The 18,760-nt window shown below is 40.2% G+C and overlaps 1 protein-coding gene across 3 annotated transcripts in view; it reads left to right on the forward strand.

Annotated features, from left to right (window-relative positions):
• Positions 1-18,760, forward strand: part of CDKAL1 (CDK5 regulatory subunit associated protein 1 like 1) — a 354,507-nt gene that overhangs the window by 272,026 nt on the left and 63,721 nt on the right. For all 3 annotated transcript variants that reach the window (XR_007245481.1, XM_048508020.1, XM_048508022.1), the window contains 2 exons: positions 1,030-1,210; positions 5,967-6,029. Coding sequence is in view for 2 of the 3 variants with exons in the window: in XM_048508020.1 (XP_048363977.1) it covers positions 1,030-1,210; positions 5,967-6,029 (244 nt within the window). In the remaining variant the exon portion in view is untranslated. The remainder of the gene's footprint in view (positions 1-1,029; positions 1,211-5,966; positions 6,030-18,760) is intronic.

An 18,760-nucleotide genomic window follows, 5' to 3' on the forward strand; every position in this document is an offset into this window, starting at 1 on the left:
GAAGTGGCTTCTGACCTTGTGGCAGGCCCTGCCCTGAGCCAGCTCCATGTCCTTGCTGGCGCCGGCAGGAGACACCACAAAAGTGAGGGGGGGGGTTAGCATTGCCACGGTACCCCTGGGACATGCTCACGGTACCCCAGGGTACCACGGAACCCTGGTTGAAAATCACTGAGCTAAATGTTAGGTTGGGAAATTTCACTGGCAGATTTTAATATGTTTTGAGGGCATAACATCTCCCACCTTTTCTCCTTTCCACATCTTTCACATATGAGATAGGAAGGTTTGGAGCAAGGAATAGCGTCTCTCTTCCCAGTCCCAACCCCTGCCACTTTCTCCTATATTCTCCTGTATTTGCTATTCAGTGGACAAATATTGAATGACCACATGGCCATCTTTCTTCAGATGCAACAATTAACATCAATTGCATGCACTAACTAACCTATAATTCATAAACCATCAAGGACATCCATTCTGCTTGAATGTTAGTTTGCATTTTGGGGGATTTGTTGATAATTCCACAGTTTATAAATATTTTCTATGATTAATCACAATTCAAGGAATGCACAAAATAGTGGTATCAAGGGAGGGGTTAGGAGAATGAAATGTCAAACCAGGAATGTTTGATGTTTTTCCTGCCATTTCTAACACTTAAGAGGAAAGTTGCTCAGTTATCTTACAGTTCTTTTAAATGTTTAAAAGACCATTTTTAATAATTTAATATCCATTGTTGGCCTCTTCATATGCATTATAAATATAATGGAATGTTAGGAAGGATTGCATGCAGAAAATATTTTATTGACAATTCTGAGTCTCAAAACTTTTCAGGGTTTTGAACTGAAACCAAGACAGTTTTAAGTAGCAAAATATTGTGCTGTAGACTCTTCTTCTATTATGCTGTGTTTATCAGCTGATCTTCAGCAAGTTATCTTCAGCCTGAAACTGAGAACAGAATTTACTAAATGCCTAGTATTTGGCTAGAAAAATAATCTAATTCTTCACTGTAACGCTTTTTGTTTTCTTTCATTTCAGAGTGCCTGGAATAACAATTGCTACGGACATCATTTGTGGGTTTCCAGGGGAAACAGATGATGATTTTCAAGAAACCATGAAACTTGTAGAAAAGTATAAGTTTCCAAGTCTCTTTATTAACCAGTTTTACCCACGCCCTGGGACTCCTGCTGCAAAAATGCACCAAGTTCCAGCTCAAATAGTAAGAGAGATTTTTTTTTCTTTCCACTGTTCTAGACTAGATTATTTTATGCCAGATATTAGCGTACAGTACATACAAATTTTGCTCACTAGAAGCTTTTAGTTGGGGAGTTTAATTTTGCAGGAGATTGAGAATGTGATTTATTCATTCATTCGGTCATGATTTTAATGTTGCATGTTTTATTGTAACCCACCCTGAGACTGTTGTACAGGGTTGGTAATAAATGTGAGTAGAATAGAATTCACATTTAAGCTTCCTCTGTCACTGTCAGTTCAGCCTTTTGCTGAAATAGCATTTTATATATTGTCAACTTGGAATGCATAAAATGGGATTAATTAACCTGAAATCAAAACTATGTGGCCTTGATCATTGTAGATTTTAGTTCTGTATAACAAGATCCTGAAAATTCTGATGGATATCAGAGCAGGAGTTCACACATGGAAAGGGAGGTAGAGATATGTAGGGAATGAAATGAGAAGGTTTAGGAGGAATTAAAATAGGCTGCTAAAACTTGTCCTACTCTCCAAGTGGCTCAATCCTGAGTGTTTCTCAGTTGTCAACTGAGTAGGGGAAATGAAAGTGGGGTATTTTTCTGCCACTGGTATTCATTTGCCAGAGCATTTCTTCACTGAACAAATACTGCTTGAATGATTTCTCTTGTATATCTGTCAGTATAAGGAGCCGAGGTTATCTCTGAGACTGGGACTTTCCCCCCTAGACCAGTGGTTGATTCCCTTTTGTAACCCTGACCATCATCCCCTGCCTTATGAAATATTGGATTTTCATATTATTTCTCACACTGTGTGCTATAAAATACCAGTTTCCATGTTTGTATGGGTGGATAGCAGAGTGTCCAAGCTGAAAGCAAGCCAAAGGCAAAATGGTCTGTTTGCAAAGATTAGATCTATGAGTTACTCCAGTGATACAATCTGGACGTCTCATGACACAAGGACATGCATCTTGATTATCACACTCTGCCAGAGTACTCCGTTAACATAGTGGAATCTGTATAACTCCTGGATACCACACCTTGCCATGGTTGCAGCTATGCAAATAGTACAGGAAGGGATAGTAGAGGAACATCCTGCTCTGAGATTGTGGTGTCTCTTTGTATTTTCTCCCTAACAGAACGATCCCTTCCTGATTCACTCAAGCCTCAGCCAAATTTGAATACTCTGAGCAGAGACTTTAGGAAGTATCTCTGCATAAACCATTCAAGGTTTCACTGATGTAATCTAGGACCAATTGGCTCCATTGTCCCGGGAAGTAGAAACAATAGATGAACCCTTAATTAGCTCAGCCCTGCAATCCCAGCATGGAAACCCAGAAAATCCAGGTATAAAAATACAGCACACCCCAAGTTCCACGCTGCTGCGGCTGGCTCTTTACTCTAGCACTAGCTGGCTAGCTAGCCAGCTCCTAGCGAGCTTGCTGGCCTGCTCCAGCTCCTTATTAGAAGTTGGTTCTTAATGCTGCTGGCTTTTGCTCCAGCTACTGCTGGCTCAAGTTCTCAGTGCTGGCTCAAGCCCTCCAGGCTGGCTCTCCAGGCTGGCTTCAGCTGCTGCTGTCCGCCACTCTCCATGCTGGCATAGGAATCCCTACCTTCTTCCAGAACTTCTCTGCAGAATTTAGGTAACATATAAGTCCCCTGCTCCCCCCTCCTACTCTATCATCCAAACCTATCCTTTTCCTCCCTGCTTATATCACTTAGGAACTGTGTGTATGCTTCTCCATGTCTTACTGTGTGATTGTTTGCAACCAAAATTTATATAAAAATATTTAAACTACAATTTGGTCTCTTTTGCATTCACGTTTCGAATTCTGATATAGTTGTCTAAAAGATCCCACCTAGCCTGCCTCTTGCACTGCCAAGCTGAGTTATTTTCCCGATCGCTATTTTGAAAAATATATTCATACTGTTAAGCTAGGTAACACTTTAGTTATGGTGACCCACGAGTCCAAATTTACTTTGTACAGAGACCCATCCAGGGCTGCCCAAGGTTTTTTTTTGGTTCTCTGGCCAGACCTTGGCCCCCATTGATTCCAGCATTCAATTGCCTATAGTGCCCAACCAGATACATTTGAGAAATCAACTAATATCACACAAAGGGTACAACTGCCCCCATGCTAAACCCCAAGCAAGTGAGAGTTCATCTTCTCCCCCTCTGCCTGCTGGGCCAGAGACAGAGTTTGAGGAGGTATGCTTGGAGGGTTCAGGAGATAAGCAATAGTATTTTCGCTCTTATAGATAGTTGTTTTTTAATTTGGGGGGTTTTTTGGTTGTTAGTGATAATGATGACTTCTGAAGATTTAATTTGATTTTTTAAAACAGTAGTACACTTTAAAGGAACTAATTTTCCTAACTTCAGCAAGTGAATGTCAATGTCAGGAAGAGGAGTAATAAAATGTGAAGTTATTTGAAAGTCAAAAACATTGTGTCAGTTAATATTGTCATATATTGTTCCACAGCGCAGGGATATCTTTTCAAGACAAATTAGTATAGTTAGGCATATTAAAATCTATTGGCTATTTTTTTACATAACAGATGCTGGAGGACCCTATGATTTGAAAGCACTATCGCGTACAGCAGTGGCGTAGGAGGTTAAGAGCTCGTGTATCTAATCTGGAGGAACCGGGTTTGATTCTCCGCTCTGCCGCCTGAGCTGTGGAGGCTTATCTGGGGAATTCAGATTAGCCTGTGCACTCCCACACATGGCAGCAGGGTGACCTTGGCTTAGTCACAGCTTCTCGGAGCTCTCTCAGCCCCAATCTCCCACCTCACAGGGTGTTTGGTTGCAAGGGGGGAAATGCAAGGGACATTGTAAGCCCTTTTGAGGTCTCCTACAGGAGAGAAAGTGTGGATGTAAATCCAAACTCCTCCCTCCTCCTCCTCCTCTTCTTCTTCTTTCTTGTTCTTTCTTTCTTCTTTCTTTCTTTCTTCTTTCTACACCCATTCACTTTGGCTGTGTTGGCTTCGGAGTATTGAAGGGAAGCGTGCCATTGATTGCACTTTGCGCTCTATTCAGTTTTTGCTGAATATAAATCTGTTTCTCCAGTGCTGTATTTTGTTTAAAAGATGCCAGAACCCACTGGTACATCACACACCACAGCTGTCATTGGGCTCCTTCCTACCTCAGTCCATATTCTACCCAAGAAGCCTCCCCTCCCCAGCTTCTCTCTTGAGGCCAATCTATTCTGAGGCCTGGACCAATCTCTCAGGTTTAGCCTGTCCTGTCCTTTCCTGGGCCCTTTACTCTCATCTCATGGGTTACTAGTTTGGTTGCTGTGGACAGGAATAGGCCTCAGGCCCAGCTGTTGCCTTCTCCACCAGCTTCTGGACTAGAGGCCTGACCTCAACAACCTTTGCTGACCAAAAATGAGCCAGTATACCGTACCAGTGTAAAAAACAACAACAACCTGTATTGTGGAGAAAGCGGGGTATACATTAAGCAACTATATCTGAAAATGGGGGCAGATAAAAGATGGGTTGCTTGGTGGTTGGAAAGGAGAGAAGGAATCAAGAAATGGGAAGGATGGTTATGTGCCTGGAATCAGGAAAGAGGACATAGTATACTGGGTGTGTGTGTGTGTGGGTGTGGTAATAGGGAAAAGTGAGGTTCTCTCAGCAAATCCTTGCAGGTTTCCTACTGCACAACTGGGCCTGTTCATTGTCTTGTGTATTGGTACTATCTGTGCCTTGTGAGAATTGAATGTAATGTGGTGATATTCATAATTTAAGAACACCTTTTCACTTCATGTTTCTTACTAATCATCTTATTTCCCTTTCTATTTATTTATTTATTTATTCATTCATTCATTCATTTATTTAATAATTTTATGGAATTTTTGAGCAGGTAACAACCCAAATAAACTACACATTTTCACAGAGAAGTATTTTCAGTGGTACAAGTTGAGAAACCCTACATAGAATCACTGAAGGTGGCGAGGATAATTTAGAAATCCCCTAACATCAACCTAGATCTATCCTCTGAGATTTTACAGTCCTTCCTCTCTTTCCCTTTTTTTCTATTAGTGACATCTAGTTGCCCTCAACATTTAACCACTTCCAGATCGTATTTAGTCCTCTTAAGGCCAGGTTTTGTGTTCTTTTGTTAATTAAGTTACAATATCATATTTTTTCCTGGGTATCTGTAGTCCCCCTGCTTCCCTGAGGAGACCTCTTCCTTTTCTGTAGCTGGTCTAATTTTGCTGTTCTTGACATCTACATGGGGCCATCCAGTTTACTCTAAAACACAATGACAAGCTCAAATCTCACAGGGAATTTGGAGTGGGTGGGTAAGTATGTTAGAAATCTTACACTAGACACCAAAATCTTTGCCACCAGGATTCTCTAAGATATCAAGTCCTTCAGCTGACTCACTTTTCTTTGTCTCACCCATCCTTATTTCCTTTATTTGTTTTCAGTATTTTATTCCCTCTGAAATGTTTTCATTTGAGGGTGTGTTTTTTTTTCATTTTTAAGCAATATACCAATGATATTTTTCTGGATGCTGAGTAATACAGTATGCTTCAGGGGACAGGCATGTACCGGTATACTGATAGTCTGAATATTGGTGAATATTTTATTTTTCTTAAATGTGAGGTACAGACATGTTTTTGGAAAATCGGATTTACTCCCATGTTAATATGTTCATCTCGTCATCTTTTAATACATGCACTGTATTGTTCTTTGACTGTGAATCATATGTCATTACTTTCCCCATTTTTTCATTACTTTTTGCTTTTTTTCCCACAGAAAAAGCAAAGAACGAAAGAACTATCCAGTTTATTTCATTCATACAACCCTTATGATCACAAGGTAAACAAAAAAAATTATTTGTCAGTAGTAGCATTGTAATAACCAGAATTATGTAAACAATCTTCAGTCTGCTGTGAGAAAAAATATCATCATTTTGACCCTCCAAATGTGACCAGGGCTGTTCTTGCTACTCTACTGTACTTTGTGGTCTCTGTCAAGGGATGCTACTAGATTCTGTGCCTGTGCACAGTACTTTCAGGAACTTTCTAGAGCTCAGCTAGAAAAAAAGTTTAAAATTCAATTTTTTTATATTTTTCTGTTTTTCTTTATGTTCCCAAACCAGCTATTTTATACCTTGTGGTTTCTGTTCACAGTAGTCCACCTTCAAAATATACCTTTGGTGCCTCAGGGAACTGCCCAGCTCTCCTAGGCATGATTACTGTCTCCTTTGCCTTACAGAAGTGCATAAAGTTGAGTGTGGCATGCATTGCCAGTGCAGACTAATTGTAATCCACCGTGCTCATCCCAGCCAGGTAGCAATAATTTGTCAGAACATTATTTGTCAAAACAGTGTTTGTAATTTGGATAGTTTCAGTGATTTGGTAATGATACATAGCCATAATGACACATGTCAACCCTTGGCGTGTTTATGGTACAGCAGTATAAGTTTTAATTGTGGTCATGATGGAATAGCATTATCAGTTAAATAATTCTTTGGAATGGTTTTCCTTTTCACTTTGGAGTGCAGCTGTTAACACTTGTATAAATTGATTAGTGTTTTATAAAACTTTTTTAAAAAGTTTACAGCTTTTTGGAAGGAAGGATTGTATTGCATTATTCAGTTAGGTCTACTTAGGCTAAATATTATAATATATCTATTAGTACCTAACAAAGAGGAGCAACTGAAGAGTCAGAAGCTTTGATTCTCTATTTCCTTCTCTAAATTCACTAGTGGCATAGATTTCTTTTTCATGCACAATATGAGAATATTCTCTTTATCATTCTTGCTAGAATTGAGCCATTTGTATTCTTTGTTACCTTCCTGTTCATATTCTCTGTGGCATAACATCAAAGTATCCTCAAATGGTTTAATTCTGCTTGTGAATGTCTATACTTATACAAATTAGTCATCAGGTAGTGTGGAAAATAATAGAAAAGCTCAGATTCAGTCTTTTTGATGCTTGTTTTAAGGACTTCTGTGAATAGCAAAGTGGTAGAATCAAATGATGAATGGTCATGAAAACCAACTATATCTTTTGGAGTGTGGGAATGTTGGCATGAAGAAGAGGAGAAATTTAGCAAGTTGACAAAGTCTATGGGTGAACTTTCTCCTGGTTCAATTTAAATTTCATCCAGTTTGCTCCTGCCAAATCAAGCTGTTTTAAAAACAAATTCTCATAAATTCTTGTTCGTTTTTATCAGAGCACTGTTCTGAAATCTGGAAATCCTGGTGTGGTCTTGCTGTTGTTATTGAAAGTGAGATGGTCTTGTTAGCTTGAATCTGGCTCTGCCATTTTACCTGACTATAGCAGTTGGCTGGGAGTTTGCTCTCTTTCCTGACCTTGGAATGCTAGTATGTTCAGCACTGCTACTTTCCTGGTTCCAGGAGACCGAGGACATGTGATGTGCAGGTTATACTACCTCCATATGAAGATCATATCAGATGCCATGGGGAAGCTGTATTTCCTGATACTCCTCACACACAGGAGAGGAGCAGTTCATCTCTTCTTGATGTCCACCAATGTGTGAGTGTGTGAAAAGGAAGGGCTATCTTTCTCCAGTTGGAATTGCAACTGTGATGCTCACCTTGGATTGGAAGCAACCACCTTGGATTGGAAGCAACTGTGATGCTCACCTTGGATTGGAAGCAACCATCGTGGGCCTCTGTGCTGCTTAGGAAATTGCAAGCTTTTGATAGCATTGTTAGTTATAAAGGATATGCCTTGAACCTCAGAGTCCTGTGCTTTAAATATACAGTTGACTAAGTGACTGCCTAAAGCCGTCTGGTTTCCTTTGATCATTCATCACCCCAGTCCTTTCCTCTCCGCCCCCCTTGGAAGCAGCTGCAACATGCAAACCCTATGCTGTTATTTTTAGTTTGAAACATCTAAGATATCGTTTTGGTAATTCAAGACATATGTGGAGCTGCGTTTTGACCTGGCAGATTAATTCATTTCATATATTTTTAGCTTTTAATAGTTTCCATGGATACTGTTTTCTGAAGTGTAATTCCTCACATGTTAGTTGCAAGGTAGTTACAATTACTTCAGTGGAACTTACTTCTATATAATGGCAGCAATCCAACGACCCACCCCATCTTTATGGATGTGAATGCCTTTCTTTCTTCCCTTCCATCTGTGCACTTGCTTCCTGCCCGGACTGTTGGAAGCTGTTTTGGTGGGAGAGGGGAAAGAAGCTTCCACATGTCACCAGGATCCAGGATGTGTGCATAAGATTCAGGACAAGGGCCACAGTGCTTACAGTGGATGTGCCTGTAACTTTACTGCTTGAACATTATGATGTAATAATGGCATGGTGTGTGTTGTATCCTCAACAATGAAAATTGTCTCTGCAGTGTTTCTGTAGTCTGGAGGGGGAAAGAAAACACATAAAGAAATGTGGGAACTGTAGTAATGGCCATAATATACTAGCTTTGTGGTATTTAAATCTGTTTAGTGTTGTCCTTAACCAGGACAAAAAAAAAAATCTTTCATCTGTTTAAAAGAAACAGAAAGTGGGGAGGGATTTTCTTTTTTCATAGATCTAATGCTCCTAAAGATTATTTCCATCCCTTATTTTTTTATATAATAGCAAAGTATTTGGGCTGTGTAAGGCTGCTCCCAAACGAAATATGACACTTCACTGAACAAATTTTGCTGTCAGGACTAAGTTTCATTTCTCCCCATCCTCCAGTTCCCACTGCAGCGAAGGACCGCCCACTCGCACACCTCATATAAACTGGGACTGAGGGCAAGAACCCTCCATTCTAGCACCCTGTAGTTAGGGTGACATATATCAATAAAGTTCATTCCTGTTTTATAGAGCTGACTTCGTTTGAGTGTGTTCAGCCTTGCATTTGCAAAATCTGAAAGCACATGTTCCATAGTAACTATAATTTTTATTCCCTATTTTTACTCCTGAAATTATAGTACAGTATTTGACTTCGCTATTTCTTAGACGTATACCTTCTCTGGTAAGACTCCATAGCTCAGAGGACATATCTGGGGGCACTGTGGTTTTAAAACAAACAAAAAAGGATGTGAGGGCGATCTGGCTGCGACATCTGTCACCCCATTGATCGCCAGGGTTGATTCGGCTGATCTGGCTGGCTAGGCGGGTGTCCCCTACCTCCCTCACCGCTCCATGTGCGTCCCTCCCGAAGCTGCGCGCTCGGTGGAAGAGGACGACCATCCCAGATAGAAGGAGTGTACCGTTCTTCGGTCAAGGGTATACGATAGCTGCGCTCCCCTGCTAGAACCTCCAAACAACAAACAAAAAAAGGCAGAGGTTTTCTTAAACTCCAGGAGCATAACATAAACCCTGTAGAGAAGCAGATGTCATAGCTAACAAATGACTAAAGCTGATGAGACTTTAAAAAAAACCTTTTAAAAGTCTTTCCGCATGGTATGGAAAAGATCCAAATTGAAAAATTTCTTCAGCTGATTGATTGATTTTTTTTTCTACTGTATGATTTCATCCCAAACCCAGATATCTTTTACTTAAACCAGTACAGACACTGATCAGATTTTTCCCATGTTATAAAGCCAATATTGGATTCCAGTTGCTTCAGTTAAAATTCCTGACTATGAAAGCATTACATTAATTTTCCTTTTTTCCTCCATCTGCTGTGTGGTATTCAACTGCAAACATAAAGAGAGTCAACAATTCAGAGGTTTAGATGAATGAATACATGTGCAGCTTTGTCATTTTTCTGGAATTGCTCCTGTTTGAATGACTCCAACCAGTAAAGTATCTAAAAGAGCACTCATGTTAGTGAATTCCATGTCTTGTATCTCCATAGATAACTTTATTCTAATTTTTACCCAGGCCAAGGTTTTTTCACCACGTTTTCTATCTCCTGTTGCTTGTTTTCTCACTGCTGTTTTACAGTTTCGTTTTGATACTTTCAAAGCTGGGGTACAAACCTTAAAGCTTTTAATTTGTATGTCTGTTGAGGATGGTGTTGCCTCATTATTTATATTGCTTCCCCTCTTGCAGAAAGTTTAAGTAGAATTCAGTCTCTGCGCATTTACATAAAACAGAGAATAAGCACAGAAGTAATGGTTGTTGGCTAAAATATACTTTAAAAAGTTAAGCACCTCAGCAATGCTTAGTGATTATTTCCCCGTGAATCACTGGCATTATCCTATTGCTCTTCTGGTGCAGTTAAAATGTTAACCCATATTTGATTGTGTGTTCACTGACCCTTTGAGAGATCTGTGCTTCTTCAGCATGGCCTTCTGTGCAGGCCCACGTGTGCCTGCACAGAAGACCACTTGTCGAACAACAGGTACAGGTAAGTGCAAAGTTGCTTGCACAGCTGGTGATAGTCTCCAGGGGGTTCCCTTACATCCATTCCTGTCCTGCTCACTGATACTGATCATAGTATTTTGCTCAGAACATCAGGCTTTCCATTTTCTCTGTTCTTGCAGCCTATGATGGACAAGTGGCTGACCTGCCATGTAGTTTTGAATGTACAGAACCATAGAAGCATCCAGTCAGGAAACAGTGTGTGTTGGGATGCTGTGTGGGAGGGAGGAAATTGAAGACTCCAGTTATTAAAGATAGACTAAGGAGTGTGACTGCTGGGGGAATCCGTGGGCTAGAAGTCGGGGAGAGCAGAGTGGTTATTTGATTACGATTACTGAGGGAAAGTGCTCTTAATCCAGTGTGCGTCTTTTATGAAGGAAACAGACTAGATCTGCCTGTACTACTGTAGCTCAGGAGTCTGGTCAGTTTCAAAAACTCCTAAAGTTAGAGCTGCCATACATTGCTTAACTTAACCTGCGTCATTCTGAGTTGAAAGTGTGTTTATTCTCTGAAGGGATTTGGGTCAATGTGTATTTAAATTCCCCTGTAACAGCAATCTTCTGAAGAAGAAATGAGTTGCCTCCACAGAAAGCTGTGAAAGTACATTGTTCTGCAACATCAGATCAGCTGCTACTGTTAAATGCAGGTGTTAAACCCTGCTGAGGAACTAAATGAACAATATTAGTTTGCAGTCCTGCTTGTAATCCTGTCCTGTCTGAGTCTGTGCCTCAGTCATATAGTTCATCACTCCTCAGAATAATAAACTTATATTAATATATCCATAAAAATAAAGTCTCAGTCATGTTAATTTAAAATAGATTTCAAGGTTTCTGTCACAAATAATTCTAAAAATAGAGAGTTCATTACACAACAACTTCCTGGAAATATTGTTTCCAGATTCATGGGTCCTCACTCAGAGGAGGAGCCTTGTTGGTTGGGGGGGTTGGACGGAGGAGCATGAGGGAGTGAAGTTGCTCATCCTTCTACTTTAGCAACCTTAGTTCTTTGGGGAAAGAAGTCAGTTCCCTTATCCTTCCTTGATTCAGGCCACTGCCTTGCACAACTGTTTCTTTACACACAAACCACAACTCCAGGAATGATCTTTCGGAGGGGTCAGAATGAGGCTGCAGGAACAGAGACGAATGCAGGGAAAACCTGTGTGCCTTCGTTGCACAGATGGTTGGATGCATGTCACTGTAAGCAAAATTTAAAGATGAACTTTACAGTTCATTTTTTTCAGGTTGTGAATCAGTACAAACCAGCTGAAATGATGAAAACTCAAAAGCAGTGTCCGTAGGGATAATTTCCATGATGGTGACCAAGAAATGATTTATACAGGACTTAATTGTATGACATTAAATATTACCTGGAGGACCTCAAAATGTGCCATTTGGTGCTTGTAAATTGTTCTAAATTATTTCTAGTGTGTTCTAGTGCAGGGGTAGGGAACCTGCGGCTCTCCAGATGTTCTGGAACTACAATTCCCATCAGTCTCTGTCAGCATGGCCAATTGGCCATGCTGGTAGGGGCTGATGGGAATTGTAGTTCCTGAACATCTGGAGAGCCGCAGGTTCCTGACCCCTTTTCTATTCCGAAACACCCTGACTTCTAGTGGGACTACAAATCTTTTCACATTCAGAAAGGTTATTTCAGTACTCTTTCCCAATACAGGACTTGACCCCTTCATGTTGTTGGTCATTCCTGTCAAACACTTCCTGTTTTCTTGTCATCTTCCAGGGTTTTTTTTTTTAATGTCATGTGTTGCATATCAAAATATATTTGTTTTGCTATATCAATCAATCAATCACGCCTTTATTGGCATAAAGAGTTTTGCTCTATATAAAGCAGATGAACTGTGTTGAGGGATAGAAAAACTTTTTCTTTCTTGCAAAGGTACCAGAGGTGTTCCCACTACAATGAGCATTATCTCCTGTTGTCTTCTGCTCCAGAAACAACTTCCTGAACCATGGTACCTTCCATGTTTGGCAGCAGGCAATGTCTGTGACTCACTCATTGTTGAACTACTCCCATGTAAGGAAATATTCAGCAGCCTAGATATTGAATTGCATCTTTATAAAATATGTGCTTTCTAGGCTATCTCATGTAGGCAAGGCATATTTCATCTGTGTGTGTGTGTGTGTGTGTGTGTGTGTGTGTGTGTGTGTGTGTGTGTGTGTGTGTGTGTGTGTGTAAACTTCTGTCATGTCATAGCTGTCTTATAGCAACACTTGATGAGATTTTCAAGGCAAGTGATTAAGCAGAGGTGGTTTGCCATTGCCTTACTCTGTAGTCTTCCTTGGAAGTCTCTCTTCCAAGTACTGACCCTGCTTTGCTTCTGAGATCTGACGAGATCAGGTTACACCATACCATTCCACATGCCCCTACAGCTCCTTAAAACTTGACTACTACATTCTACTTATATTCCAAACAACATAATAATACCACAATACATTTCAATATGTGCGCCCTTCAGGAAATCAGTGACACGCTAAACACTTTACACAGTTGTAGAAGCTCCCTTGGGAATTCTATGTAGTCAAGGTCCACTTCCTAAAGAAGGCTAGCTCTTCCAGCCACAGCTGAGCCAGCCCTAGCTTTGTATAATAAATACTTGTCTTGTCACCTCCCTCTTTGGGCAGAGCCACCAAGAAAGGGATGGGGCACTAGGGGAACAAAACTGTGGTGGAGCTGGGTTCTTCATGAATCTGGGAGCTAGTGTGATGTAGTGGTTACTTTTAATAAGGAGTAAGAATTATAGGAAAACTTGTCAGATGTTGGAAACTGCCCTGAGCCTGAGAAGGGAAGGGCAGTATACAAATCTAATGAATAAATAAATTAAATAAATGTGGTTCTGCTTGAGCTGCTGAATTCAATGCTCCTTTTGATTGAAAAGGAGGAATCCCAGACATAAAGTTATCCTATTGAAACGTCCAAAGAAATATTATCATTAGCATATGCCTCAGCACCTAGAATGTTGCCAGCACCACAAACCAACCCAAAGACTATCCTAGTGCAAAATTGCTTGCAGATATAAACAAATGAAAGTGCCCTATTGAGTCTATCAGACTCAATATTGACTTCTCCAGCTGACTTCAGCTCTCCTGAATAAAGCCATTCCTGCTACCTCTTGAGCTGTAGGTAGTGACGATTGAACCTAAAACATTCTGTGTGCAATGATGGGCTCAGTTACGGAATCACAGCCCATTCTCATGCGTCAGCTTTACTGGTACATCATTAGCCGAAAAAAGAAATATTTTACAGTGGGACCTTAATAACTTGAGAGGTCATGGTAAAGAAAGCAGGGAATATGTAGAAAGCATAATTAATGTAATAAATAACAATACCGATGGGAATTGGCAAAAAATTTTAAATCTTCTGTTTATGTCATGACATCATGTTTTGCAAAGGAATCCTCACCACATAACTTCTGAAAGAGATTTCACAATATCAGAGCTATCTCCAGGATTTTATTTTTTACTGTTTTTTGCATGAAAGCAGTTTCAGAAAATTCACTTTGACTCTGTGTGTGTGCCAAGTAGTGCAGATTCAGCGGTTGTGTCACAAAATGCTCCTTTGCTGATTGAAACTAATCAGGAACCAGCTATCACGGAGGCATGGGACTGAGCATTTGCTATGTTTTGAAACTTAGGGGGGAAGAATGCATTGTAAAACCAAGACATTTGGGATTACTGTGTTTTAAAAAGCTAGTGTGGGGCACATCATTGAATGCCAATTCATGTGTCAAGCAGACAGTGGCAGCAGCTTGTTAATGTGTGGCATTACCCCATATTAAATCAATGGCAAATGGACAGCTTGACAGATACTGTCATCAGTGCAAATATTATTAAAATAATTTAAAACTCCACTTTTAACTAGCATAATGTTTCTGGCTTCCGTAGTCCTCCCCTCTCCCCGCCGTAAGCCTTGCTTTTCCAGCTTTTTAGCTTAACAAAGCAGAAGTCACCTCTGCCAACTTCTTGGCGATGATGCTCGTGTGTGCTTGGTTTCCTTTGTGTATCACAGCCAAGGGTCTGTGAACAAAATTTCCATTTGCAAGGCACATCATTGTGGAATAGCACTTGGTGGTATTTTCATTTTGATTGATGGTTTGGTTTTGTACCATCTGGCTTTCTGATAAGCTGCATTAATCATAAACCTAGAGAAAGGAAACCAAAGAAAGTTTGGGCGTACAATAGATGTTTACATCAGTGTCTGAAATGGTTAATTCTAGTATTTGAAAATTTAAAAACAGATTAAAATAGTTATGTATAAAATTATTAATGCTATCTGCAAAGGGAATAACTTAGTCAGTATGTATTTCATACTAGCGGTAGAAAAGAATCATGTTGTCAGTCGGTCCTGGGATTTTCTAGCACAAGTAACTATGAATGAATATGCCCATCTCAAAATGTCTTGATGTGAAATTAATCTCAGGTTTCAGAATCTGGATCAGGTACCCTAAAAATGGACCCTAAAATTATTTGTTGTGATTTGGTGAATTTTGTGAAACAGCACTTCAAAATTTGATTTCCCAGTCTGATCATGCCCCAGTTCCTACCATGCAGGAGGTTCCGTCAATTGAATTTGTTTACTCAGCATAAACTGGGATTCTAAACCGAGTTTAAACCTGCTGTGTATGGAGTAAGCAGACTCTAGCTTGCTTAATTTCAGTTTGCTGTGACGTCCGAATACATCTCTAATATGAAGAAGGGTAATCAAATTTTAGACAGCCAAAATGTTAGCGCTCTCTGACAAATATTACCAATTTCTTCAAGCATATAGTCTCAAGTATTGATCTCTGGGCAAAAGGCAGGACATTCCCTCTAAGGCAGTGATGGCGAACCTATGGCACGGATGCCAGAGGTGGCACTCGGAGCCCTATCTGTGGGCACGCACACTAGAAAGTCTTCCACATGTGGGGGCAGAAAATCACCCCCCCACAGCACACACACTATCTAGGCTGGCCTGGGCCACTGAGCACAGCACGCGCTTCCTGCACGGTGAGCAGGGGAGGGACAACGGCTGATGTGGGGCCTGGTGCCTGGTGCTTTGGGGTGGCTGTCACCCGAGGAGGGGAGGCGAGAGGGAGGCAGAGATGCTAGAAAGGCACAGAGCAGGTACATGTTAGGACTTCACTGAAGGCTAGGAGCAGGCTGGCCCCTGCTTCTGAGAGGACAGGTGGGTGGAGGAAGGAGGGAGCCAGTTAGTTTTTTTCTAAACTAAAACCTCACACTACAGGTTAAATTGCCGGGTTGGCACTTTGCGATAAATAACTGGGGGTTGGGTTGCAATTTGGGCACTCGGTCTTAAAAAGGTTTGCCATCACTTCTCTAAGGCCTACAGGAGGATTTCAGTGTGTGACTGGATTCCCTGAGAATCCTGCTAAAAGTTTGTATTCCCAGTTCAGTCTTTAGGAACCAGAATATCACAGTGTGGGAACCAGAAGTCTAGGACGTTCATGTCCTAGTATTCTGTTAGCCATCCTAATTTCAAGGGTCAAAATGCATTTGTGGACAGTACTGAATATCATGTAAGCATGTACCATTTCTGAAACCTCACTTCTGACTTTTATTTGATGACGTCTTGGCAATGTCACAATGTGGGGTGGGAATGCTGGTGGTAATTATCAGTATCTTCGGAGGAGAAAGTCCCACAATTTCTGTTGTTCTCTTGGGAGAGTGGAGATTATACCCCATATAATCTAATGTATTTTTAAAAAATACCGTTCTCAGATTTCCAAAAGGTCATTCTTTAGTATAAAATTTGTATCTGAGTAACCAATGACTTGAATTTGCATTTTTCTCATTTAGCTTTGTTTTGTTTTCTTAATCTCTTTCTCCCTCCTTTCCACTTCAAAATTCTCTGTAGAAAGTAGCATGCAATAAATTGAATAGAATGTGCATTCCTCAAGTGTACCTTCACCAGCTGAAATAAAACCACCTGGTCTAATTTTAGCTGTCCCGAGCTTGACAGGGTTTAGTTTGGAGTAAATCTTTATGACATTTGGAGTAAATCTGTATGACATTTATTTGGAGACATTGGCCATGGTCACATTTATAATTTAAAAATGTATCTGGGTGCAAAATGAATGCTGTTCTAGGAGTTGTTCAAAAATTAGAAGAACCAGTTGCTGACATAGCAAAATAAAACCAATTCCAATTGAACAAGTTCCTGATACACAATGGCTTAATTTTAACATAACCAGGGGCACACTGTTTAATGGATATTTACTTATTTAGATTTCTAAACCGTACGTGATTCCCCTAAGGCCTGTGTGTGTATATATTAAATAAAACCACAGTTTTGTAATTAAAATAGCTTGTTTTAATGCCTATGTCACAGGAGTTCAGAGTCAACTTTTCAAACACAGGGCTTATTAAATTGGATCCAATAGATGTTGTCTGATACTTTGTAGTCTGATCTGTATGCAGTGTGCTCACTGATGTTATCTTGTGAAAGTCTTGTTCTTATATGCCAAAAATATGAGCAAACTTGATGACCTCTTAAGGGCTATAATAAGACGATGTCTATGCTAAATCTGGTGTTTAAGGCTTGGTTTTTAAAAGCAGGATGATAACCTTGTGTTGGATCGAAGGATTTCATTCCATTGTTCTATTGGCACTTCCATTGGAGAAGGGAGTACAATTGTTGAGTTCACCTGTTCAGAAGTGGATGCTTTCTACTTTTCCTACTCTGCATCCTCTTTCGGAGAAGAAATTTTCTTTAAAAAATGGAAGTTGGGCTCCTGGTATGATATCCCTTCTGGGGGGGGAAATCCAGAAATGATGTCACACCTCTCTAGGAAACATCATAATGCCAAGTTTTGCCTAGAAGTGATGTCACAATGTCACCAACAGCGGCCACATGGTCTCCCACTGGTTGCTGGGCTGGAATTGGCAATTCAGTAGCCACCAAGCTTCTCTGCTTGTTAAGGACTTCCCTCATCTTTATGAACATTTAAGTACATGTTGTAAATTTCCCACCCTGGTTTATGTCAGATTACTCTCTCCCAGCTTGGGCAACTGGCCAGCGAGCAGGTAAGCAAGGTGCAACCTCCCACAGAAGCTAAGAAGGTAGGGGGCATTCATTTTGTCCAAGAGAAACCCAGCTTTCCCTGTAAGGATCCCTCAACGCTCTGCAACTTTCTCTTTCCCTTGTTTACCTTATGCTGATCTATGACTGTACTAAAGATGATTGATCTTTCCCTTGACTTGGGTAATTACATCATTACAGATGCACTGAGATTGGTGCCTACCATGTTTAATTTTATTCGGGATTTGGAAAATCTGGTTGGTTAAAGACTAACCATGATTAGCATTAATTTATATGTGGTAAACTGCTTCATGGTGGTCAGTGATGAAAGTAGAGAAGGGAGGAGCAAGTTTAAAGTTATGAACGTTTTGTGTCAGCACTGGCGCATGAATATTAACAAGAGAGCATTTTTTGAATACGTGCCGGATTTCACACATCTATTCTTCTCTCTTTTTTTGTAGAAAAAAGGTTTGTTAATATGCTGTATATTAGGCATAGACAAGAAATATTTCCCAAATTCTTTGTAATTGTGACCATATCCCTTCTTTAAATTTGTTAATTTGATAAGGAAAAAGATTTCCTTATATTTCAGAATCCCCTTGTCAACTGTTGGACTTAGGTCTGATTTCCAGTATCTTGCAAATACTAGTCTAGCAGCGATCAATTTTGTTCATTTAGTAATGTGCAACTGTTGGTTTACAGCAAGTATGAGTAGAATAATCATGTTTGCCATTAGGTGTAAACTCAGTAGAGTCTGGAATTATGCAGAAGAGAGGAAAACCAAAAAGACCAGAGTTGGGTGTCACTTCTAGGCATGTCTTAAATCTAGGTTAGCATCAAGTTGTGCTTCTCCTGGTGAGAAGTGTACTCCAGATTTCTCCCAGGACATAAAAGAAATGGGGTGAATGCCTACTGTCATTCAGCAAATATGTGGTTTATTATATATTATTCATTTCTTGTAAATTGAAACAATGGACAGCCTTTCTTATTCCCATTCCTCTCCTTCTTTCCTCCCTCCCACTACTGCCCTTTCATACGTTGCTTTCCATTTTTTCTTTAAGAAGCTGCATTATTTCCTTGTTCCCGCCGCACCATCATATCCTGTTTGGAACAGACATACTTAATTCAAACCTATAGGCTAGGATTGTGGACATTTTTTAAAAAATTTTTTGACTGGACTTATGTCCAATTCAAGGATACATATTGGACACTCAAAAAGCCTTTTTGAC

This window comes from Sphaerodactylus townsendi, linkage group LG09 (assembly GCF_021028975.2).
Source record: "Sphaerodactylus townsendi isolate TG3544 linkage group LG09, MPM_Stown_v2.3, whole genome shotgun sequence".
NCBI lineage: Eukaryota > Metazoa > Chordata > Lepidosauria > Squamata > Sphaerodactylidae > Sphaerodactylus > Sphaerodactylus townsendi.